General features: G+C 36.7%; 1 protein-coding gene and 1 long non-coding RNA gene across 2 annotated transcripts; both read left to right on the top strand.

Moving 5' to 3' along the window:
* The first annotated feature begins 11,184 nt into the window (after positions 1-11,184).
* On the top strand, positions 11,185-11,960 carry LOC130719048 (uncharacterized). The gene is made up of 2 exons (XM_057569698.1): positions 11,185-11,811; positions 11,955-11,960. The coding sequence occupies exons 1-2, from the start codon at positions 11,185-11,187 to the stop codon at positions 11,958-11,960; spliced, it is 633 nt and encodes a 210-aa protein (XP_057425681.1).
* Positions 11,961-12,029: 69 nt separating this feature from the next.
* LOC130720484 (uncharacterized) lies at positions 12,030-13,372 on the top strand. Its single transcript, XR_009013082.1, has 2 exons — positions 12,030-12,564; positions 13,172-13,372. It is a non-coding gene; the product is annotated as an uncharacterized LOC130720484 (long non-coding RNA).
* Positions 13,373-20,822: the final 7,450 nt, after the last annotated feature.

Genomic DNA, 20,822 nt, shown 5'->3' with positions numbered 1-20,822 from the left:
ATTCGTAGACTCATCATCCCGCGAACAGAAGGGGCAGGTACCATTAGAAATAGGCATGTTCCGTTTCAATAAATTGACTTTGGTTTGAACACGATCAAGGAGAATCCTCCACCCTAAAGCCTTAGCATTTGAAGGGGCTAGAGACACCCATAAATAATTGAATACTTGATCGTCTTCTGAAATATCAAAGTTCATAGGCTCCTCATTTGCCGAGCTTACAATATAAAGTCCACTTCTGATTCTGAAGATTATCCTCCACCTCAACAAACAACTGAAGTCTCCAGCTCCATATATTATTGACCCAGATACCCATATCTGCCCCCTGCTATGCTGTTGAAGATATACAAAATAATCATTAAACCTCTCCAGGACCTGCCTTCCTATTTCAATCCTCATTCTAAAATTGAATATTTGCTCCAACCCCAACTCCCCCGTTGACATTTCTTCGATGAGGCTGTTTGATGAATTGATGATTAATGGCATTACCTAAAATGTGTAGCAATAATAAATTTAATTTTAACTTTTAGTTTTTTTTATTCTTTTAATTATTACTTTCTTCATATTACAATATGTAATGCTGTAAATTTTGTTAAGAAATATCTGATTAAAAAGAATGTTGAGAAACATAAGAAGAAGTTTGATACCATAAATGTAAAATGATATTTCTTTAGTTTTATTGAGAAAGGTACGTGAACAAAACCAATGAAATATATAGCTTATAAAAATAGATAGAACGTAATGACTACTACCAAATTAGACACGTCAAATTAGGCCCAGTTTGGAAGAGCTTATTTGAGCTTATCTGACAGCATAAGCTCTTATGCCAGTGTTTGGGAGAGCTTATGCAAACAGCTTATGGTCTGCCATAAGCTATTTTCAGCTTATTTTCATAAGCTACTCAGGATAGCTTATGAAAAATAGCTTATGCTTATACACAGCTTATTTTTAATTTATTTCAATAAATTTTTATAAATAGCTTATGAATAAGCGCTTATGTCATAAGCGCTTATGACCATAAGCGCTTAATTAAGCTGTTTATCCAAACGGGGTTTTAATTTGATTTATTCCACGCAATTAGAGGGCGGAACCAAGATGTTATTTGGGTTTTTTTCAGGCAAAAAAGTTTCAAAAAATAAAAATAAATAACTTTTATGCACTTGATAGTGTAAATAAGTTTTACACAATCATTCAATCACATTCCTTCATTTTCTAGCTCATAATTAATTTTGAATTTAATAATATTTGAAATAAGAAATGAAAGGATGTAATTGAATAGCTGTTTAAAACTTTTCACACTGTTAGTGCATCAAAATTAATCTCATAAAAAAAAATTTCTATAACGTATTTATTATTAACTATATCAAATATGTGTATTATTTGAAAAAAAAAACTTTAAATATGTTTTTTTATCTAATTATTAGTACAAATAATTTGAGGAACATAACATGGGAAAATAATTATATCCAAATTTGAAAATATATAAAATTCCTAAATAATATTTCACTGAATAACTTAGCATAATTTTTATATTTAATATTACTTCGTTACTGTTGCAAAATATAAAAAAGTATTATTAAAACTTATATATTTGATGATGTTTAGGGTTGGCAACGGGGCCCATGACGCGAAGTTGACCATTCTCACACTCGAACCCATATTTAACACCCAAACCTAAAACTAATATGAGTGCAAAAGTTAAATCTAAACCCTTGGGTTTCGGGTTACCCAAACTCAAACCCAAAACCCGATGTGAACGCCGAGCTTGGAAAAAACTCAAAAACCCGACCCGAAAACAACATGTACATAAGAGAACAACATGAGCATAATCTGAGTAAACCTCATCATCTTTCCAATACAAAAGATAAATTACAGTTCATGAACATAACTTGATAAACAGCATAATTCATGGATTTATAAACATCTCAATTCTAAATATCTAATTAAACTTCATTCTTCAATATTCTCTTAATTAAACTTATCAGTCGAAGTCTTCAACAAACAACAACAACAACCACAAATAATATAACAAAATAATAAAAATAACCACAAATCCAGGTTTAAGATTGAGTTTGGGTGCGGGTTTAATCAACCCCACGCCCGAACCCAAACATGTTTTAAAATTTGGGTGAAACCCAAACCCAAAACCAAACCCAAAGAAATCGAGTTTCGCCTGAAATTTCGGGTCGAGCTCGGGTTGGGCCCCACGGGTTTGGGTTTTCTCGTCATCTTTAATGATGTTAAACAATTATTACTTGATTTAAAATATTTTAAATTCACTTCATGATTTTTTCTATTATTAAATAAATAAATTAAGATATTTTTAAATATATTCAATGCTAATTATTATATTTTATTCATATTAATTATTTAAACAAAGAGAGCTCTTTTTTTAGAGACAAAGAGAGCTCTAATACTATTTATTTTTCGATGCATGAGAAAATAATACTATTTATTAAAATATCACAACACAATTATTTTTATTTAATTATATTTTATAATTACAAATTATTTTAACATATTTGATGACATTAAAAATTTATTAATTTATTATAATATTTTAAATTCAGTTATCAATTTTCATATTATGAAATAAATAATTATTAGAATTATTTCAATGCTAATTTTAAAATATCAATTATTAAATTTGAATAATATTAATTAGTCACACAAAAAGTACTGTAATAATATTTAATAAAATGTCTCAAGACATTTTTCATTTTATAATTTAAAAATATTTTAATATTTATGTATTTATTTTAACTCTAATAATTCACTTTCAAAAAAAAACTCTAATAATTGATAGCGAATCTACAATTGTACAGATTGCCCGAAGTAATAAAAAAGATTAAGCCACAAAGATTATGTGCGCTTATGCTCTAGATTAACTAAATTTTGGAATGAAAGGACGTAAGAATAAAATAGAATATGATTGGTTTTCAGTACGAAACTTAACCGCAATAAAATAAAAGGAAGCGAATAACAAGGTTGAAGTGAATTCAATTTAATAGCGCGCTAGCGATCATAATTTCGTTAACCTCTCTCTATGTACCACCCCCAATCAGTTATAATTATGAATTCAGTTAATTATCCAGGTTTTAAGTCTAATTGTACACTTATCAATTGCTTGCATAAATGTTCCTTCGAATTAATTAGTGATAGTTAATTCCTTAGTGCCTAACACTAATTAATTAGCGATGAAGTTCAATTAAGTTCAGGCAAACACAAACAATTTGTTACCCTTATCCCTAAGGAGCAAAGAACCTTACGTAATTTCATCTGAAATCCCTGAATTCTACTAATTTTCCAACTACATAGAAAATAGCATGACAAACTATTGCAATAGAAAGATTCAATCAAAACAGATGGGAAATTCATGACTGAAAAGAGAATCCATAATCATAACTAAAATTGGTTCAACACATAGTTTGAAAGAAAACTACATCAAATCCTTAACACTAGAGAATTTAGCCACACATAATCATAGCGAAATTACAATAAAAAAAAGAAAAAAAAAAGAAGGGCAGAATGGAAAAAGAGACTTTTTAGTACCCCAATTGGGGAGATGGTTCGTCAATTGCCTAGGCGCCAATTACCTCCAGAAGCTACTGTTTGTCATTTTGAATTGGCGCTCAGGCATGTTTTATTGGCGCTTGAGCACCTAGACTCGTGCAATTTGCCTATAAATAGGATTCTAGCCATTTTCTTTGGGATCTCTTGTCATTTTTTCACATTTCCAAATAAGTTAGAAGTAAGGTTTTGTCTATGGAGCTTGAGGAGCTTTCTCCAAGTCCCATGTTCCAGGTTTTATCTTTACTTTCTTGTATGAATTTCATAGCCATGCTTGACTAAAACCCTTCTTGCTTTGTGTTCTTTGTAAGACTTTGAATGTTTTAGTTATAATTCCTATTTCTATTCATGAATAATCTGAGTAAACCTTTGAATCCCATATCTTTGCTTCATCTTTTAAGCTTGAACGCGTACTAGCTTTATGTTTTTCTATAATAGAACATAAGTTTGTTATAGATTATGGACTTGTTGTGAGATTACCTCTTCTATGCTTTCTACTAGGAATAGAGGAAGGGTTGAGGTTTGTTGGCCTGAATTGCATGCTTAGTGCCTTTAGCAAATGTTTAGGTTGTCAAGGAATTGTGTCTATCTTTTGACTTGAGAGGATTGTCTATGTGAGGCATCGATAGATGATTGATTTAGGCTAGAGCATCAAGGAGAGACTCAGAGTTTTGTGGATAGAATATGTTTTCTAAAACTGAATTAGTTAAGAAAGAACTCAAGGCATGCTCACCATTGTTCTTCACACACTTATATTTCAATTCCTTGTTAATTAATCACCCTGAATTTTATTCGCTTTCCTACCGTGAACTCGAGACTTAAACTGAATTCGCATACCAATTCCCTGTGGTTCGATAAATTAAAACCGGGTAGATTCTGTACACTTGCAGATTAACCAACATCAATCATGTAAATTCTGCTTAGAGTTTGAACTATTTTTTCTACTGTGCTTCCTGACTAGGATAGAACGAGGTAGGCATAGACGATAAGCTTTGTTCCATTCCTTTTGGGAGAAAAAGAGGAATCTCGATCATGACAACATTGTACTTGTGTTCCTTGGTCAGTGTTCTTTGTAGAGTATCACCTGACTTTCTCCTCAACAATGTCAGAGATAATTTCCAAATTGAAGATGACGCACAATCTCAGAACACTACTTTCTTTGGTCAGCTTGAGATAGACGATGAATGCATTCAGTCAGTGTAGTCTTCCCTTGGGCAGACGGTCTAGGAAATTTGACCATTCTTTTTTTAAAAAAAAATGTCTTGTTACTTTGTCTTGCATTAAGCATCAAATCAGACAGTGGAGAATGTGAGACATGAGTGATATTTCCTGAAATATATTTACATGAAATTTTTAACCATTACACTTATACTCTTGAAATTGTTATTATTCAAAATATGATAAACGATGTATCTAGCGTTTGAATTTAACACAAAGGCCCTTGCTCAATTTCTCCCGAAATCCCTAAATTCTACCAATTGCATAGAAATAGCATGACAAACTATTGCAATAGAAATATTTAATCAAAACATAGGACAAATTCACGATTGAAAAGAGAATCTAAATTCATAACTAAAACTAGTTCAACACATAGTTTGAAAGAAAACTACATCAAATCTCTAACACTAGAGAGTTTATCCACACATAATCATAGAGAAATTACAAGAATTAAGTTCAAACCTGCAATCTAGTTCAGAAATCCAAAATCTCTCTCAAGAATTTCAAAATCGTAGCTCTCTTTATAAACTCGCACTGCACATGTGATGGGCCAAAAAAATATATCAGCGCCCATGCACTAGCACTAGCGCTGCAACAAAATATCTTCAGAAGCTTCTAGTGGCTGGGCGAAAGTCTAGCGCACGTGCGCTGGATCTTGATTTTAAAAATTATTTTTTTCCTTCTTACTTCAATTCCACTTGACCAATTGTCTCAACCTCTTCTCAACAATTTGAATCCATCTTTCCATCATCATTTGAAGCACTTTCTTGAGCAATTCCTTGAATAATTCCTAACTTTCACAAATAACTTAAACACCCATCATAGTGACCAGGATATAGATAAAATAAATGGAAAATCAAAGCTAAAAACTACAAAAAAAAATCCTAGAAAAAAATATGAATATAAAATAAAATGCAAATGCACAAAATGCTATAAAAAGACTCAAAACACTACATGAGACTCAATAGAAACAAGAAAAACATAAGGAAAAAAACACAAAAACACTAATGAACCACATGTCATTAATAATCTTTATATAATGTTAAAAATTATTGAAACCCCTCTACTAGGGTTTCCGCTGCATCTGCTTCCTGCACGACGTTGAGTTCCTTTATCGGTGGCGTGAAAACGTCATGTCTTCATTCTATTCTTCTCATCCCTTATTGTTCTATTGTGCTCGTGTCATTGTCTTGTTCTGCTATATTTTTAGTTTGTTGCTTCCTCTTTTTGCATCTCTAGTTTTCGTGGAGACCCATTGTTTTGCTAGGGGTTTCCTTTTCGCAGGCACAACGACGGTAGGAGGCGGGTCTCGCAGCCAAGGTTCGTCGGGTGGTCAAGGACTAGGGCTAGATGGTGGTGATGCAGACGAAGGGGAGCTAGAGGGAGTCCAATGGTTTGAAACAAAGCCTATAGACCGCTACACCGAAGAGCGAGGTCCGCAACAGAGTTCATGATGGTGGTGCTCGACTCTTTTCATTGATGGGATTGCAGAGTCTGTTGGCTATCACCATATTCGCGTGTTGCTTTCTCTTTTTGGGAGGCCTTTATAGCGTCTTTATTCAACTCCATCATAAGATCTAGGGGTGTTTCAAGTTTGGGTTCCTTTGTTTTCTTTATGGGAATCATGCTTCTTCTGCTATCGGGGCAAGGTGGGGTATCTCTCTTAGTCGCGATGACTAGGTTCCCTAGGGAATTGACAAAGTGCTATATTTTCAGAATTCTCGTGGTAAGAGTTCTTCTCTAAAGGTGGTTGGGTTCTCCCAAGTTATGGGTTGTGTGGTGGTTTGTAAGACCCAGGATTTTAGAATTAAATAAATAATTAATTTCCAACTCACGCATAGGATTCTGTGTAAGCGTGAGGGGAACTTGACTTGCGTTGATGTTTAGATTAGTATTATGAAGAAGAAAATTCAGGAAATGACTAAGAATGGTACTATAGTCGCTATAACTTATAGCACGAGTTTTATTCACTTCCGCCTTAGGGCGAAAACGTGAGTTAAAGGCTAATATGCTCTTAAAGCACTGTAGAAGCAAAATTCAAAAATACTCAGAGGAATATAAGAACTTCTCTTATTCCTTTCCCTGGCGAGTGTTTCCACAAGAAACCCTGGACTGTACGAACGATCGATTTCGATTCTCGGAAGTTTGCCGAAACCGAGTTCCTGGTAACTCAAGAACCTTAAAACGAACTGTAGATGAAGACTTTTTCTTTTTGGAGCTTCAAATGAAGATTCCAAACGCGTACAACTATTTCTCTTGATGTTTCCAACCTTTCTTCAGAAGGAAGTTTTCTCATCCGACATCAACTGCAAAAAGTAGTTTTTCGGGTAAAATCGATTTACACCGACTTTGGATCGTTTGATTTAATTCCAAGAAACCTCTTTTGAGTTTTGGAATTCTGTCTCCAGAACCTATCTTAGAATTCACAGAGGAATGCGCAGGAAAAATCGGAATCGCGAAATTTTCATTTTTCCGCATTTTCCAAAACCTATAAATAGCTTGAAAATGAAAAAAAAATCAAAAAAAAAAATCACAAAACACACACACACGGCCGTGAGCAAGGAGGAGGAGAGGAGGAAAAGTGATTTTTGCCGATTCTTGCCTGATCGTCCCACAGTTCGTTGCTACGCGTAGGCCTCGAGGTACTGATGCTTTTCCTTACCTCTGATCGTAAATTATGTCGCTTTTCTCTATGTCTTTCTGTGCTCAAAGTTTTGAGCTTTTTGTAAAACTGTCCAAATAACTTGATTTTAGTGTCTAAACTTATTCTCTACGTGCCCCTGAGCATGTTTAGCGGATTACATTTTGCCGAATGTCGCCGAAAGGCCGCCGAGTTTCAATTATGCTTGAAAAACCCATTTTTGGCTAAAGTTCCGTCCTTTGGGCTTAAAACTCTCGACTGAGCTTAGCGTTAGTAGGATTAGTCGTCATAATCGTCGTTGGTGTCGACCCCATCTAATTTGTTTTTCGAAATTCTGATTTTCGATCCGATAATTTTTTTGAGAGTTTCCCTGGCCTAGATATCGCTTAAGAATACCTAGGAATTGATTTAGATCGAATAAAAAGTTCGGAAACCCTATTTTCCATAGTGGCCGAAACCTATTTGTTAGGGTACCATGTCCAAAAATAATTTTTGAGTCTCTATGACCTGAGCCATTGCGTAGCTCTTTCGATTGTCGAAATTTTGGCGCTGGTTTCGTGTCATTCCGAGTTCTGTAGCTCGAGTTATGCTCGTTTTAGCGAACGAAGTCTCCGTTGTCAATTTGTGCGTAAATAGGAACTCTTAAGCTTTAAAAGCTTTCTTTACGATTTCGATTAGTGTTATTAGATAGTGTTGTTTCTAGTGAGGCTTGTGTTGATGATTGTGTTTCCTTGTTCTAGGTTCACAACTTCCATGCCCAACTTCTACTCACGAAGGTAAGGGTAACTCAGTTTTAGAGCGTCCTTGAGTCTTGCATGTATTTATCGCACTGCCTGCGTTTGAGATGAAGATGTTTATATTGATTGGCATTGGATTATGATTATTATGCTTGCAATGTTGTATGCTTGCTTATGTTGACTATTTCTGAGGCTTGTGCCAAATGTTTTCTGAAGGCTTCGGCCGAGTAAACTTATTGAGACGTGTGTCTCCGTTTTCTGAGAGGCTTCGGCCGTTTACTGGTTTCTGTCATTACTGCTTTCGTGTGGATGTTTTGATTGTTGTCGTGGTGGATGTTGGGATGGATCACCTACTAAGCATGTGCTAAGTAGCTATATGCTGTGTTGATATTTGTACATATGCGTTGTTGGGTTGTACTGTGTGGCCTTCGTGGCGTACTGTGTGGCCTTCGTGGCGTATTGAGTGGCCTTCGTGGCATGTTAAGTGACAGGTCAATGGGTTTCGTACCAGTGACTGTCCCGTCTTGCGAGACACTTTTGATTTGATATGTCTTGGTAGTAACACCTAGTCGTACTACAGGGCACTTATATGATTTTGGGTGATATCGGATTTTTTGTTATGTTGTTGAGGTTGTTGATAACTGATTTCAATCTATCATTATGTTGCTGATATCTGATTAAATCTATGTTGTTGATATCTGATTTGATTTTATGTTGTTGGATATATGTTGTCATCTATATGAAATTAAGTTGCTAGCTTATGTGCATGTTATGCACTTAAACTTTAATAACATGCTTTTCCTTTTTATACGTGGTAATTGCATGGAGTTAACCCTTTCTATTTGCTATTTGTTGTTTGGGCGCTTAACGCTATTAGGCGATGGAGGACTGTCGATGAAACTTGACCTTTGTACGAGTCGGAGCTGAAGACTTGAAGATTAGTGGAAGACATGAAGAGTAGAGTCGGGTTTAAGGTTAGAGCCTTGGGTTAGAGAGCTTATCGTTATTGGTTTAAGCTTGCCTAATAATTTTTAGGAATTTGCATTTGAGATTCGGGTAGGTTCCGATGCATTGCTTTCTTGCGGTTCCCCGGTGTGGAGATCGTAGGGAGTAGGTCGGATTAGGGTGTCGTGGCATAACAGATTCCTTGTTGGATCTGATTTCATTCGTTAGATTTGTAGTTGTGTTCTTTCGTTCATACATTCGGGAACTTGCCTTGGTCAAGGCTTGATGTAGATTTTATTTACTGTTGGGTGTAGGCATTACATGTTTTGAAAACAATTCAAAAGAAAAAAATTACTCGCTTTATAAATTCATTTGGAAAATATTGCATATTTAATTTAATAGGTTACTAAAGTGACACCCGAAAATCGGGGCGTTACATGGTTGGTTTTGCTCCCTTCCATAGGTCATGGTGGGATGTTGTAATGAGGAAATTGGTAGTGGCTTGCAATTTGAAGAGGAATGGGTGGTTTTTGGTTCTGTACTGGTCTGCTGCCCAGGTGCTAGGATCTATACGAGACTCTTTTCTCCGAAGTTGGTGTTCTTATTTTTGCAGTGGAGAGTGTCACGTCAGCTTCTAAAGTCGATGTTAGCCTTGGTACCCCTTCAAGATGCCTCATGTCGGCTTTGGAGAATGATCTAGTTGGAAATCTTCAGGAGCGTGTTGTCACTCATTTTACTTAGGGTGTGGATGCTAGTGTGGGGGGTTTATTCGGTTGCTGATATTTCAATATCACCTTCTATGGCTCATTCTTTGAGTCTTGAAGGAGGTGGCGGTTCAGGGTTGGTACCTTTGGGTGTTTCTGGGTGAGCCTCGGAGGAAAGGGAGATCTAAGGATGTGTCCAATGAAGGTGCAAAGAAGGAGGAGTTCGGAGCCTAGATTTTGTCTTTGCCGGAAGGGGAATGGTATGACTTATGTTTCAATTTCTTTAGAGATGTATGCTCATTTTCCCTCAGTTGCGGATTCTGCTAGCGGGTATTTTGCTAGAGTTAAGAAGGCGTGGTTGCTTGGAAAATTTTTGGGCCTTGAATACACTAGAAGTGACTTAGAAGCTAGTCGCAGGTTGGAGGGAGAACTTAGGATGATGTTCCCTTCTTAGCATCCTTGTGGCGCTAATCCAAGTGCATGTTTCCTGGTCTTTTAGAGTTCTTCATTTGTGCTACTTTCATAGGTATTTTTTTTCCTGTTTGAGCAGCGTAGGTGTGTGGATGTTTTTTGGGGGTACTTTTGTTTTCTTCTCTTTGGAGATTTTCATGTTCTTCTTTTTGGTTGGGTTCCCTCCTTTTATTTTCCCTTAAGAAGGTTTAATTTTCGATTTTGTCTAACGAAATATAATATTTTAGCTTTCAAAGACTGTTAAAAAAATATTGTAAAGAACTCTTGTAATGCACGAGTATTATATATAGTTCAAAGTGAAAGTGAGAGGTGAGTGTTGCACACGTTTAATTACGACATTATTTTATTTCAATTTAAATGATTTAATAAATAATCTAAAAGGACTTTAGTGAGAGTTTTCAAAAGTAGGAAGTTAGAAAAAATGTATGGAGGAAGTCATTGTTGCGGTAGCGACATGGGAATTTTTTTTTTTTGTGAAATACAGTCTCAATTTTATATATTATTAATATATCAAATTAATAATTATTATATATATATATACATATAAATTGATCTATTTTTGTGGATTTAAGTTTAATGTTTTTCAAACTCTATTTAAGATTACTTATGAAACGTCATAAATAATAAATTTAAGAATAAAAAACTTTACTTCTACAGCCCCACACTCAAAGTCAAATCGAACGTTACACACACACCGTCTCTTTATATATATATATATATATATATATATATATATATATATATATATATCTACTGTCTTTCCCCAAATTAAATTCCTTAATTTTCACATTGAGAGAGTGAGAGATAGAGAGGGGAGAAAACGAAAGTGAGTGAATAAGGAGTTTGAGTGCATCCCTAGAGAGACAATACAAGGAAGGTAATAGATAATCATCTTCATAGTATGGAGCCTGAAAGATCAAAGCCAAACCACAACATCTCCATGCTAGGGTTGAAATTGAGAAACCAGAGAGTCATGAGATGCGCCAATGTGACTACCCTCACCACCAATAATTCCCAACAATCTTTGTCTGCATTCAATCAACAACAACAAGCTGATGATCGATCTCAAGATTTCCAGAAGCTCATGACTGATCTCAAGGTTTCCACTAGCAAGCTCAAAGTTTATAGCTTTGAAAAAGCGAGACCCACCGTACCTTGGAATTTGAGGATCGAAAGAGCTCCCTACAACCTCAGACACCATGCCAAGCTCGTCAACTCCCCGATTGAAATTGTGGAGCCTAGAAACAAGAAAAGGGAGGAGGAGATCAGTGAGAGGCTCAAGTTTTTTGTTTCACACTCGAAGGGAGATGTAGATCAAGATTTCTTGGCTATGGTTGGGTCCAAACCTCCCAAGAAGCCCAAGCTATGGCCTAAAAGTATGCATTGGCTATTGGATGTAAGTAATAATACAATGACCACCCCAACCACCGATCCTTCCCAACAACAATCTTTGTTTGCCTGCAACGAACAACAACAACAAGCTTATGAGCGACCTCAAGGTTACCAGGAGCTCATGACCGATCTCAAGGTTTCAAGTGGCAAGCTTAAATTTCCCGTCTTTGACGAAGGGAGACCCACTAGGACATGCAATTTGATGATAGAAAGAGAACCCTTCAACTTCAAACACCACCCCAAGTCCGCCAACTCTGTTGTTGGAGTTATGCTGTCTAGAAATAAGACAGAGGGGGAGGAGGAGGAAAAGATCAATCTCAGGAAAAATATCATTGAGAAGCTCAAGTTTTCTAATTCATTCTCAAAGGAGGAGGGGGATCAATATTTCTTAGCTTTTTTTGGGTCCAAACCCCCCATAAAGCCAAAGTTGTGTCCTAAAAGTATACATTGGAAATTGGATGTAAGTAATAATACAATGACCACACCCATCATTGATCTTTCCCGACAAAAATATATGTTTGCCTTCAGCAAACAGCAACAATCTTATGACCAAGCTCAAGGTTACCGGAAGCTCATGACCGATCCCAAGGTTTCCACTAGGAAGCTCAAAGATTCCATCTTTAACAAAGGGAAACCCACCAGGCCTTGGAATTTGAGGACCGAAAGAGCTCCTTGGAACTGCAAACGCCACACCAAGCCCAACAACTCTATCAGTGGAATTATGGTGCCTGCAAACAAGAAGGATGAGGAAGAGGAGAAGTTCCTAGAGAGACTGAAGTATTCTATTTCACCCAAGGATGAGGTGGAACAAGATTTCTTGGCTAGGATTGGGAACAAATCTCCCAAGAAGTCCAATAAGTAGCCTTAAAGTATGCATCTGCAATTGAATGTAAGTAATAATATCATCAGATTTTTTATTCTTTTCTACTTAATTTTGTTCGAGATGCTATGAAGTAAGAGTTTTCCCCGTTTGAAATTTCCTTGTGTGATTTGTACCAATTTTTTAGACATTGTTTTCTGGATTGTTGTTGGATGAAGTCATTACCGAATCTTATAAAGTTCTTGGTAATCCTAATGAGGTATAATCGAATGATTGTTTATTACTACCTTGCCAAGTTTTAGTTGGAAGTGTAACATAAAAGTTGAAGCTTCTAGAATAGTTAGTGTATTATGTGATGCCAAGTTTCTATTAATTAATAGGTGGTTTAGTAAATGTTGAATTTGAATTAGAAAAAGGTAAACAGACCTATACATTCTTCATGCAATGATTGTTTGAGAATTAGATGAGGAAGTTTTCACCGTGAACCTCCAACAGATTAAGATCAATTAGATTTTACATGATGAGACATGTTAAAAATATAAAATAAAACTATTCAAGTCTTTTAATCTAATAATTTATTATTCTCAGAATAGTTGGTTGGTGAAAGATTTGCATGAACTTGTGAATTTTTTATTGAGTCTTTTTAACACAAATTTTTTTTGCTATCATTTTGTAGGAGTTGGAATGATTGCTTGGAGATGTTTCCTACCGTGACATAAATAATAGTATACCAGATCAATAATGTCAATGGAAAAGATTAGTCCAGTAATAATGGAAATTATGAAATTCTACATCTGGTTATTTGAAGTGTAATAGCTTTTAGTCTTTTACATCATGGACATTAAAATTCTTGAACAGTGTTGCTTTCTTTCCTTCATTTTGTCTAAAGATATTAGACTTTCCATCAAATTAATAGGTAGAACCTGTTTTGCTATAGTTTTAAACTACTAAATTGCTTTATATACTTGCAATATTTAAATCTCATTCATAAAAGTGAAAACTCCAATTTTTAGTGTGGAACTTCTGGCATTAAGTTCACTGCAGTTATTGGTCAACTGTTACACAAAAAGTGGTTATTCTTTTTGTTTGGACTGTGAATAATATGTCAATATAAAATTGACTTTATCTTTTATTTTGAGACATCATGTGAATTTTCCTCATGAAGCCAAGAAAGTGATCTCATCCCTTACTAAAGGGATAATAATTTATTCATGACACCAATTTTGGTGACAGAGAAAAATAAAAAACTTTAGATTAGCATATCTTTTTTGTTTGAAAAAAATTCAATCAATATTCGTGAAATAACTTTTATCTTTTTGTTAAGTTGTCAATAGATGATATGTCCAAGTTTTTTTCCTCTGTATTTAAAAAAATAATGAGAAAAATGGTTTGTTTGACTTGTTCTACTACCATGAGGGAATGAACCTATTTTCTACCTTTATAATTTTTCTACTGATATATTCTACTACAGTTATCTAGTAGAAAAGTTTAGCTAGAGATGATAGTTTTCTGACTCTATCAAAGCCAAATGAAACTCTAAAACTGTAACATCCCTATTTTAGATATATTGAATGTTATGCCCACGCATGTATGCCTTTATAGTGCCTTTTGATGAAATATAATGTTATACATAATTTCAAAAATATCATTAATTACGTACTTATCCCAATTAAAAAAATATTCATAATAAAATCTGACTTAAACTGGTTTTTTTATAATAGTTTTTTTTAAACAAATAAGAGATCTTTGTTGGATAAGAAACTTGAGAACAAAACCTTCTCAAGTAGGATAAACAACATAAAATCATCGAAAAAATAGCAAAAATCCATCCATAGGGGAACATACCTATCACAACCACTCTTAGCCAAATAATCAACTATAGAGTTAGCCATCCTTAAGTTATCTACAACACCAATGCTACCAATCTCAAGCATAATACAATCGATCAAATTCAGTTCATTAATCAACTTCCAAGATCTAATCCTCGTGCTACAACCCCATCCAACAACCAATGCAGAATCATTTCGTTTTTTTGGCAAGCAAGCTTAAATAGAACCATCTCCATAGACTTTCATAAACAGTGTTAAAGCGAAAAAAAAAAAATATATATTCACATAAGAGATCAGATCAAACGATACAACGTGATAGTACAATGGCTTCACCTTTCAGAGAAATGAGCCATCTCCATAGGATTTCTTAAATACTAGTGTTCAAGCGAAAAACATGCAAAATATTACTTTGCCAAGTGACCGTACAATTGCTTTGCCAAGTTTGAAGGAAATAAATGCATCAATACTTGCATATTCAACTTGAGTCACACACAAATTCAACCTTCCCAATTGAATTTTCTTTCCTCCTTTAAAACGCGAGCTTGTAAAACATTCTTAGCTAACCTTGTAGTCCTGGGCCCACTTCAACATAGTCATTTTGGTAAGATCAATTACGGTCCCGTTTGGATAAACAGCTTAATTAAGCGCTTATGGTCATAAGCGCTTATGACATAAGCGCTTATTCATAAGCTATTTTTAAAAATTTATTGAAATAAATTAAAAATAAGCTGTGTATAAGCATAAGCTGTTTTTCATAAGCTATCCTAAGTAGCTTATGAAAATAAGCTGAAAATAGCTTATGGCAGACCATAAGCTGTTTGCATAAGCTCTCCCAAACACTGGCATAAGAGCTTATGTTGTCAGATAAGCTCAAATAAGCTCTTCCAACTGGGCCTACATCTACTTCAAGCTCATGATCCTTGAGCATCTTTATGTCATTTCCTATGCCAACTCCTACGGAAAAATTTACTATACACAAGTAAAAGCTTGTGTAAGGTTACATCAAGCTATTTTGACCCACTATAACAGGTTTTTAAAAAAAATCAAAATAGATATTTTCTTAATTAAACATTTATCTTTAATTAATTTAAAAAAAAACATTTATCCTTAATCTTATTGAAAAACATAGAAACAACTTATATTATTTTAACGTGAAAAGATACAATAGGGAGGCTCTCTATATATAGAGACCTAGGACAGCAAGTGCTTGCACAACAAGCAAGTAAACCCTAGATTGTCACTTAAGTGTAGCCGCCACATAGGCAAGGCTAGATAAGTAAAACATAAAATATAAAATATAAAATATAAAATATAGAATATTACAAAAATAACCCTGAACTAATTATCTCTAATACTCCCCCCACAAACTGAACTGTGCAGATCTGTCACAGTCAGTTTGTCTCTCAAATCCTTGAACAAAGTGGAGCTGAGGGGTTTGGTGAGAACATCAGCAAGCTGGTCTGGTGCAGAAATATGTTTTACTAACAACTGGTTTGCTAGGACCTTCTCACGAACAAAGAACAAATCCAACTCCATATGTTTAGTTCGAGAGTGCTGAACCGGGTTATGTGCAAGCATGACTGTACTTAAATTGTCACACAGTAGAGTAGGGATAGTAGTTGCAACTTTAAGCTCTTGTAGAAGAGACTGAATCCATAGCATATCTGCTGTAGCATGTGCTAAACTCCTGTATTCAGCCTCACAACTGCTGCGAGCAACAACAGTTTGCTTCCTTGACCACCAAGTAATTAGATTGGGACCAAGGAAGATACAAGCTCCTGAAGTAGACCTGCGATCATTTGGATCAGTAGCCCAGTCTGCGTCACAATAACCAATTAAGGACAATGGAATGCTGCGTGGAGCAGGCTTCAGAATCAAACCACAATGTTGTGTCCCTTTGAGATACCTCAAAATGCGCTTCACTGCCAGCCAGTGACTCTCTTGAGGCTGTGCCATGAACTGGCAGACTTTATTAACAGAAAAACTCAGTTCTGGTCTCGTGATAGTGACATATTGTAGGGCGCCTACAGTGGACCGATAGAGAGTAGGATCTTGAAAGGGAGTACTACCTTCTCTAATAAGCCTCAAACCAGTCACCATAGGAGAAAAAATAGGTCGACAATCCTCCATCTTGGTCTTTTCAAGTAAGTCCCTTATATATTTTCTTTGAGACAAAAGAATTGAGTGATCTGCCAAGTGCTTCACCTCAATACCCAAAAAGTAGTCAAGTTGCCCAAGATCTTTCAAAGCAAAAAGTGCTTTTAACTTGGACACAAACAATTTGACCAAAGATTCTGAGGGACCAGTAACTATAATATCATCTACATATACCAATGCATACATAGTGGCGGTAGAAGTAGTGTAGACAAACAGCGAAGGATCACACTTGCTAGAGACAAAACCAAACTGCAAGAAGGCTGATCTTAACCTCTCGTACCAAGCCCGTGGGGCCTGCTTAAGGCCATAAAGAGCTTTATTCAGGCGACAAACCAAGGTTCTATCACTAGCTTCAAATCCTGGAGGTTGTGTCATATACACTTCCTCTTCCAGAATGCCATTAAGGAAAGCATTATTGATATCAAGTTGTTGAATACACCAGTGATTGGTAACAGCCAGAGTCAACATCACCCTAATGGTGACTGGTTTCACAACAGGGGAGAAAGTCTCCTTGTAATCAAAGCCAAACTGCTGATGAAACCCCTTTGCAACCAGTCTTGCCTTGAGTTTCTGTACTGAGCCATCAGGGCATTGTTTGACCCTAAAAACCCATTTGCAGCCTATGGGTTCTCTGTTCAGAGGCAACGAAACCAGTGTCCACGTGCCATTTGCATGAAGAGCATCAATTTCTTCTTGCATAGCGGACTTCCAACCTGCATCCTGCAAAGCCTGCTTAACAGAGGTTGGTTCAACCATGGTTAGTAACAAGGTTGGATTCAATCTTGGTTTAAAAATTCCACTTTTAGATCTAGTCTGTATGGAATGAGTGTTAGGGCCATGATAAGAACTCTATTCTGCCAATGCAGAAGAGGAAGTGGAGGATGAGGTAGAATGTGACAAGGACTCAGGAGAAGGCTCACCATGTGAATGGTGAGGAGAAGAAGTAGACTGATTTTCATGATGAATGATTGATGATGAATGCGGTAAAGGAGAGGGATTCTGATTTTGGGACGTTGACTCTGAAGTGTGGTGAGCTAAAGGACTCTCAACAGAATGTGGAGTAGTGAGAGGTGAGTCAATAGTGACCTGTGGTTGCTCAACTTGTGGAACAAGAGGAATAGTAGCTGGTATGAAGCTTGACTCTGAATCTGTTTGGGGTGGACTAGAGGGAAAAAGTTTTGGATAAGGAAAACTGGTTTCATGAAAGACAACATCCTTAGAGATAATGATTTTACCCTCTGCAGTTAAGCATTTGTAACCTTTGTGCATAGTGGAATAGCCAAGAAATACACATTCTTGAGACCGGAATTCAAGTTTATGCTTATTGTAAGGTCTCAAGTGAGGGAAGCATGAACAACCAAAAACATGCAAGGATTTGTAATCTGGTTGAACCTTATACAACTTAGTATAGGGAACCTGAAAATCAATTGAGGCTGTTGGTAGTCTATTTATGAGATATACTGAAGTGAGAAAGGCTTGATCCCAAAACTTATAGGGAAGTGAAGCATGAGAGAGTAAAGTCAAACCTAACTCCACGATGTGTCTATGCTTCCTCTCAACCACACCATTTTGGTGGTGAGTATGTGGACAAGCAACCCTATGCCTGATGCCATTGTCAGTGAGAAACGTAGAAAGAGGGCGAAATTCTCCTCCCCAATCAGATTGGACTGAAAGAATAGGGGTTCCAAACAACAACTCAACCTGTTTCTTAAACTGCTGAAAGACTGTGAGGGTTTCAGATTTGGCTTTTAGCAAATAAATCCAAGTGAAACGACTATAAGCATCAACAAAGGAAACATAGTATCGAAAGCCACCAGAAGAAAGAAAAGGAGCCGGCCCCCACAGGTCAGTGAAGATTAATTCTAAAGGTTTAGAGTAAACAGTTGTAGAAGGTGAATGTAACTTATGAGACTTGCCAATAACACAAGCTGGACAAAAATCAAGATCAGTTTTATTAGGCATAGCAATATTACATGCTTGCAAAATTTGCTTCATTACATTGATATTCGGATGGCCTAGCCTATAGTGCCAAGTATTGAAAGAAACTGAATTACAGGAAGGAAAAACATTATTCAAAGACACTGGATGTGGAAGACTTTGAGGAGGAGACTTGGCATCCAAAAGTGATGGAAAGTGATAGAGACCGTCAGGACCAACTGAGCCATACAGCAACACAGCCTTAGAACCCTGAGATTTAACAACACAAAAAGTTTCATGAAACTCAAAGAAGACTTTGTTGTCTTTACAAAACTTACTGACACTTAGAAGATTTTTGGTTATCATGGGAACATGCAGTAGATTTTTAAGAACAAGTGTAAGACTAGAATCAAAAGGAGATTTAAACCAAGAAGATCCATGAGAGGAAATACTCAAACCTTGTCCATTGCCTACAAAGACATGATCTGGTCCTTCAAAGGGTTGTCCATGGTGAATATTCTGCTCAGTTGGTGTGACATGATGAGTTGCTCCGGAGTCAGGATACCACTCTGTAGGAGCTGGTGGTCGTTGATAATTCTGAACAATGTTACCTGGTTGCAGGGATGCTGCCCCTGCTGCCAAGAAGCTTTGTGCTGGAACTGAAGAGGATGCAACACATCCCTGAAACTGAGGTGGAGTAGGGAGAAGAGGAGGTGCTTTGTTTCCTCCCTGAACATTCTGAAGGGGAGAAGGAGCAAGCAAAGGTATTGTCTGGAAGTTCTGTGCATAACCAGGGAACTGCTGAAACTGCGGAGAAGCCATTGATGCATAATTCTGTGACAAACAAGGGTTGAGAAACTGCTGATATGCAGGAGAGGCCAAAAAATTCAGACTTGGTGCACCAGGAGGTTGGACAATATTAGTGGCTGAATTGGGTGAATTATGTGTTGGTGCTCCACTGTTTCCATAAGTATGTGGGTTGGGACCACCATAGAAGTTTTGATAGTTCTGGGGAGGTGGTGATGCAACAAAATTTTGATTGAACCGGTGATAGCATACTGCTGCAGTGTGCCCTATTTTAAAGCAGACTTGGCACTGTACAGAATTTCGACCACGACCTCTACCTCCACCTCCACGACCTCTACCTCCATTGTTTCCTCTGTCACCAGCATAGTTTCCTTCCTGCCACTGATTTTGTGGAACAGATTGAGGGTGTTGGTGATTAGCAGCATTTGTTTCAGTAGGTAGGGTCTGTGGGACCTGTTTTCCAGCAGTTGCTGTATTGACGGTGAACTCCGTTGCAGCACTGCGTTTATTCTTTTCAATCCGTGCTTCTTGGGCCAATAAGAGAGCACCTATCTCTTGAATTGACAAGGACTGAAACTTACTATTCATGGAGCAAAGGCTGACAAGAGTCTCATATTCACTAGGAAGTCCTTCTAGCACTATATCAACATGCTCTTTGTAAGACACTGGATCCCCAATAGCACTCAGAGAATCTGCAATTGACTTGATCTGCTGAAGATAATCACTCACACTCTTTGAGCCAAGGCTCAAATTGCGAAGTTCTGTTCGCAATTGACGTGATTTTGCTTCTGTGCGTGTGAAGAATCCACTGTGCAAACGCTGCCACAGTTGATGAGAGTATTTGCAACCTATCATCTGAGTAAGTACGTCACGAGAGAGTGTAGATTGGAGCCATGTGAGAAGATAGGCATCTTTCTGCTCCCACGCGAGATACGCAGGGGAAAATTGACCAAGGGCTTGATCAATATCATTCAGATATTTGTCTGGAATTTCTGGATCAACGAGAAATCGCTGCAGCCGATGAGAGGTGACAACTGGTTCTACTTGTTGTTGGACCACTGATTCTCATCTCTCTGTGTTTGTGCACCAGAGCATAACCAAGATGAATTCTGTTTCTCTGAAAATCGGAGATGGAACAACCAGATCTGCAGGGATGAAGGGGGTGGGTTCTGGGTTTGAAAGTTTTGGGGTTGAGGTTTGGATGGGGGGTGGGTTCTGGGTTTGTGGGTTTTGTATGATTTCTGGGCTGTAGAAGGAGAAACGAAAGAGAAACCCATATCTATGTTTTCTCTTCTCCGGTGATTTCGCCGGCGCGGTGGCGAAGGAGGGGACGACGGTGGAGAAAAGGATGTCTGCTTTCTGGAAATTCAAGAAGAAGATGATGATAAATATTAGTACATTAAATATTGTGATTATTAAATATATTTTTGATTTTTTTTTTAAAAACCTGCTAAAGCTGCTATCATAGGTCAAAAGGCACTTGTGTAACCTTACACAAGCTTCTATTTGTGTATGCTAAATTTCTCCTATTTCCTACACATCTATATTTTAAAAGTGTTTCTTTGAAACTTTCAGGTGTGTAGGCTTGTCTCCGTCTATATTATAAATGGCTTGAAG

Source organism: Lotus japonicus, chromosome 5 (genome assembly GCF_012489685.1).
Source record: "Lotus japonicus ecotype B-129 chromosome 5, LjGifu_v1.2".
In the NCBI taxonomy this organism is placed as follows: Eukaryota; Viridiplantae; Streptophyta; class Magnoliopsida; order Fabales; family Fabaceae; genus Lotus; species Lotus japonicus.
The sequence above is the reverse complement of the archived record's forward strand: the minus strand, read 5'-3'. Positions and strand labels throughout refer to the sequence as shown.

Coding starts and splice junctions, on each gene's coding strand:
- LOC130719048 (XM_057569698.1), top strand. CDS start 11,185: ATGGAGCCTGAAAGATCAAAGCCAAACCACAACATCTCCATGCTAGGG.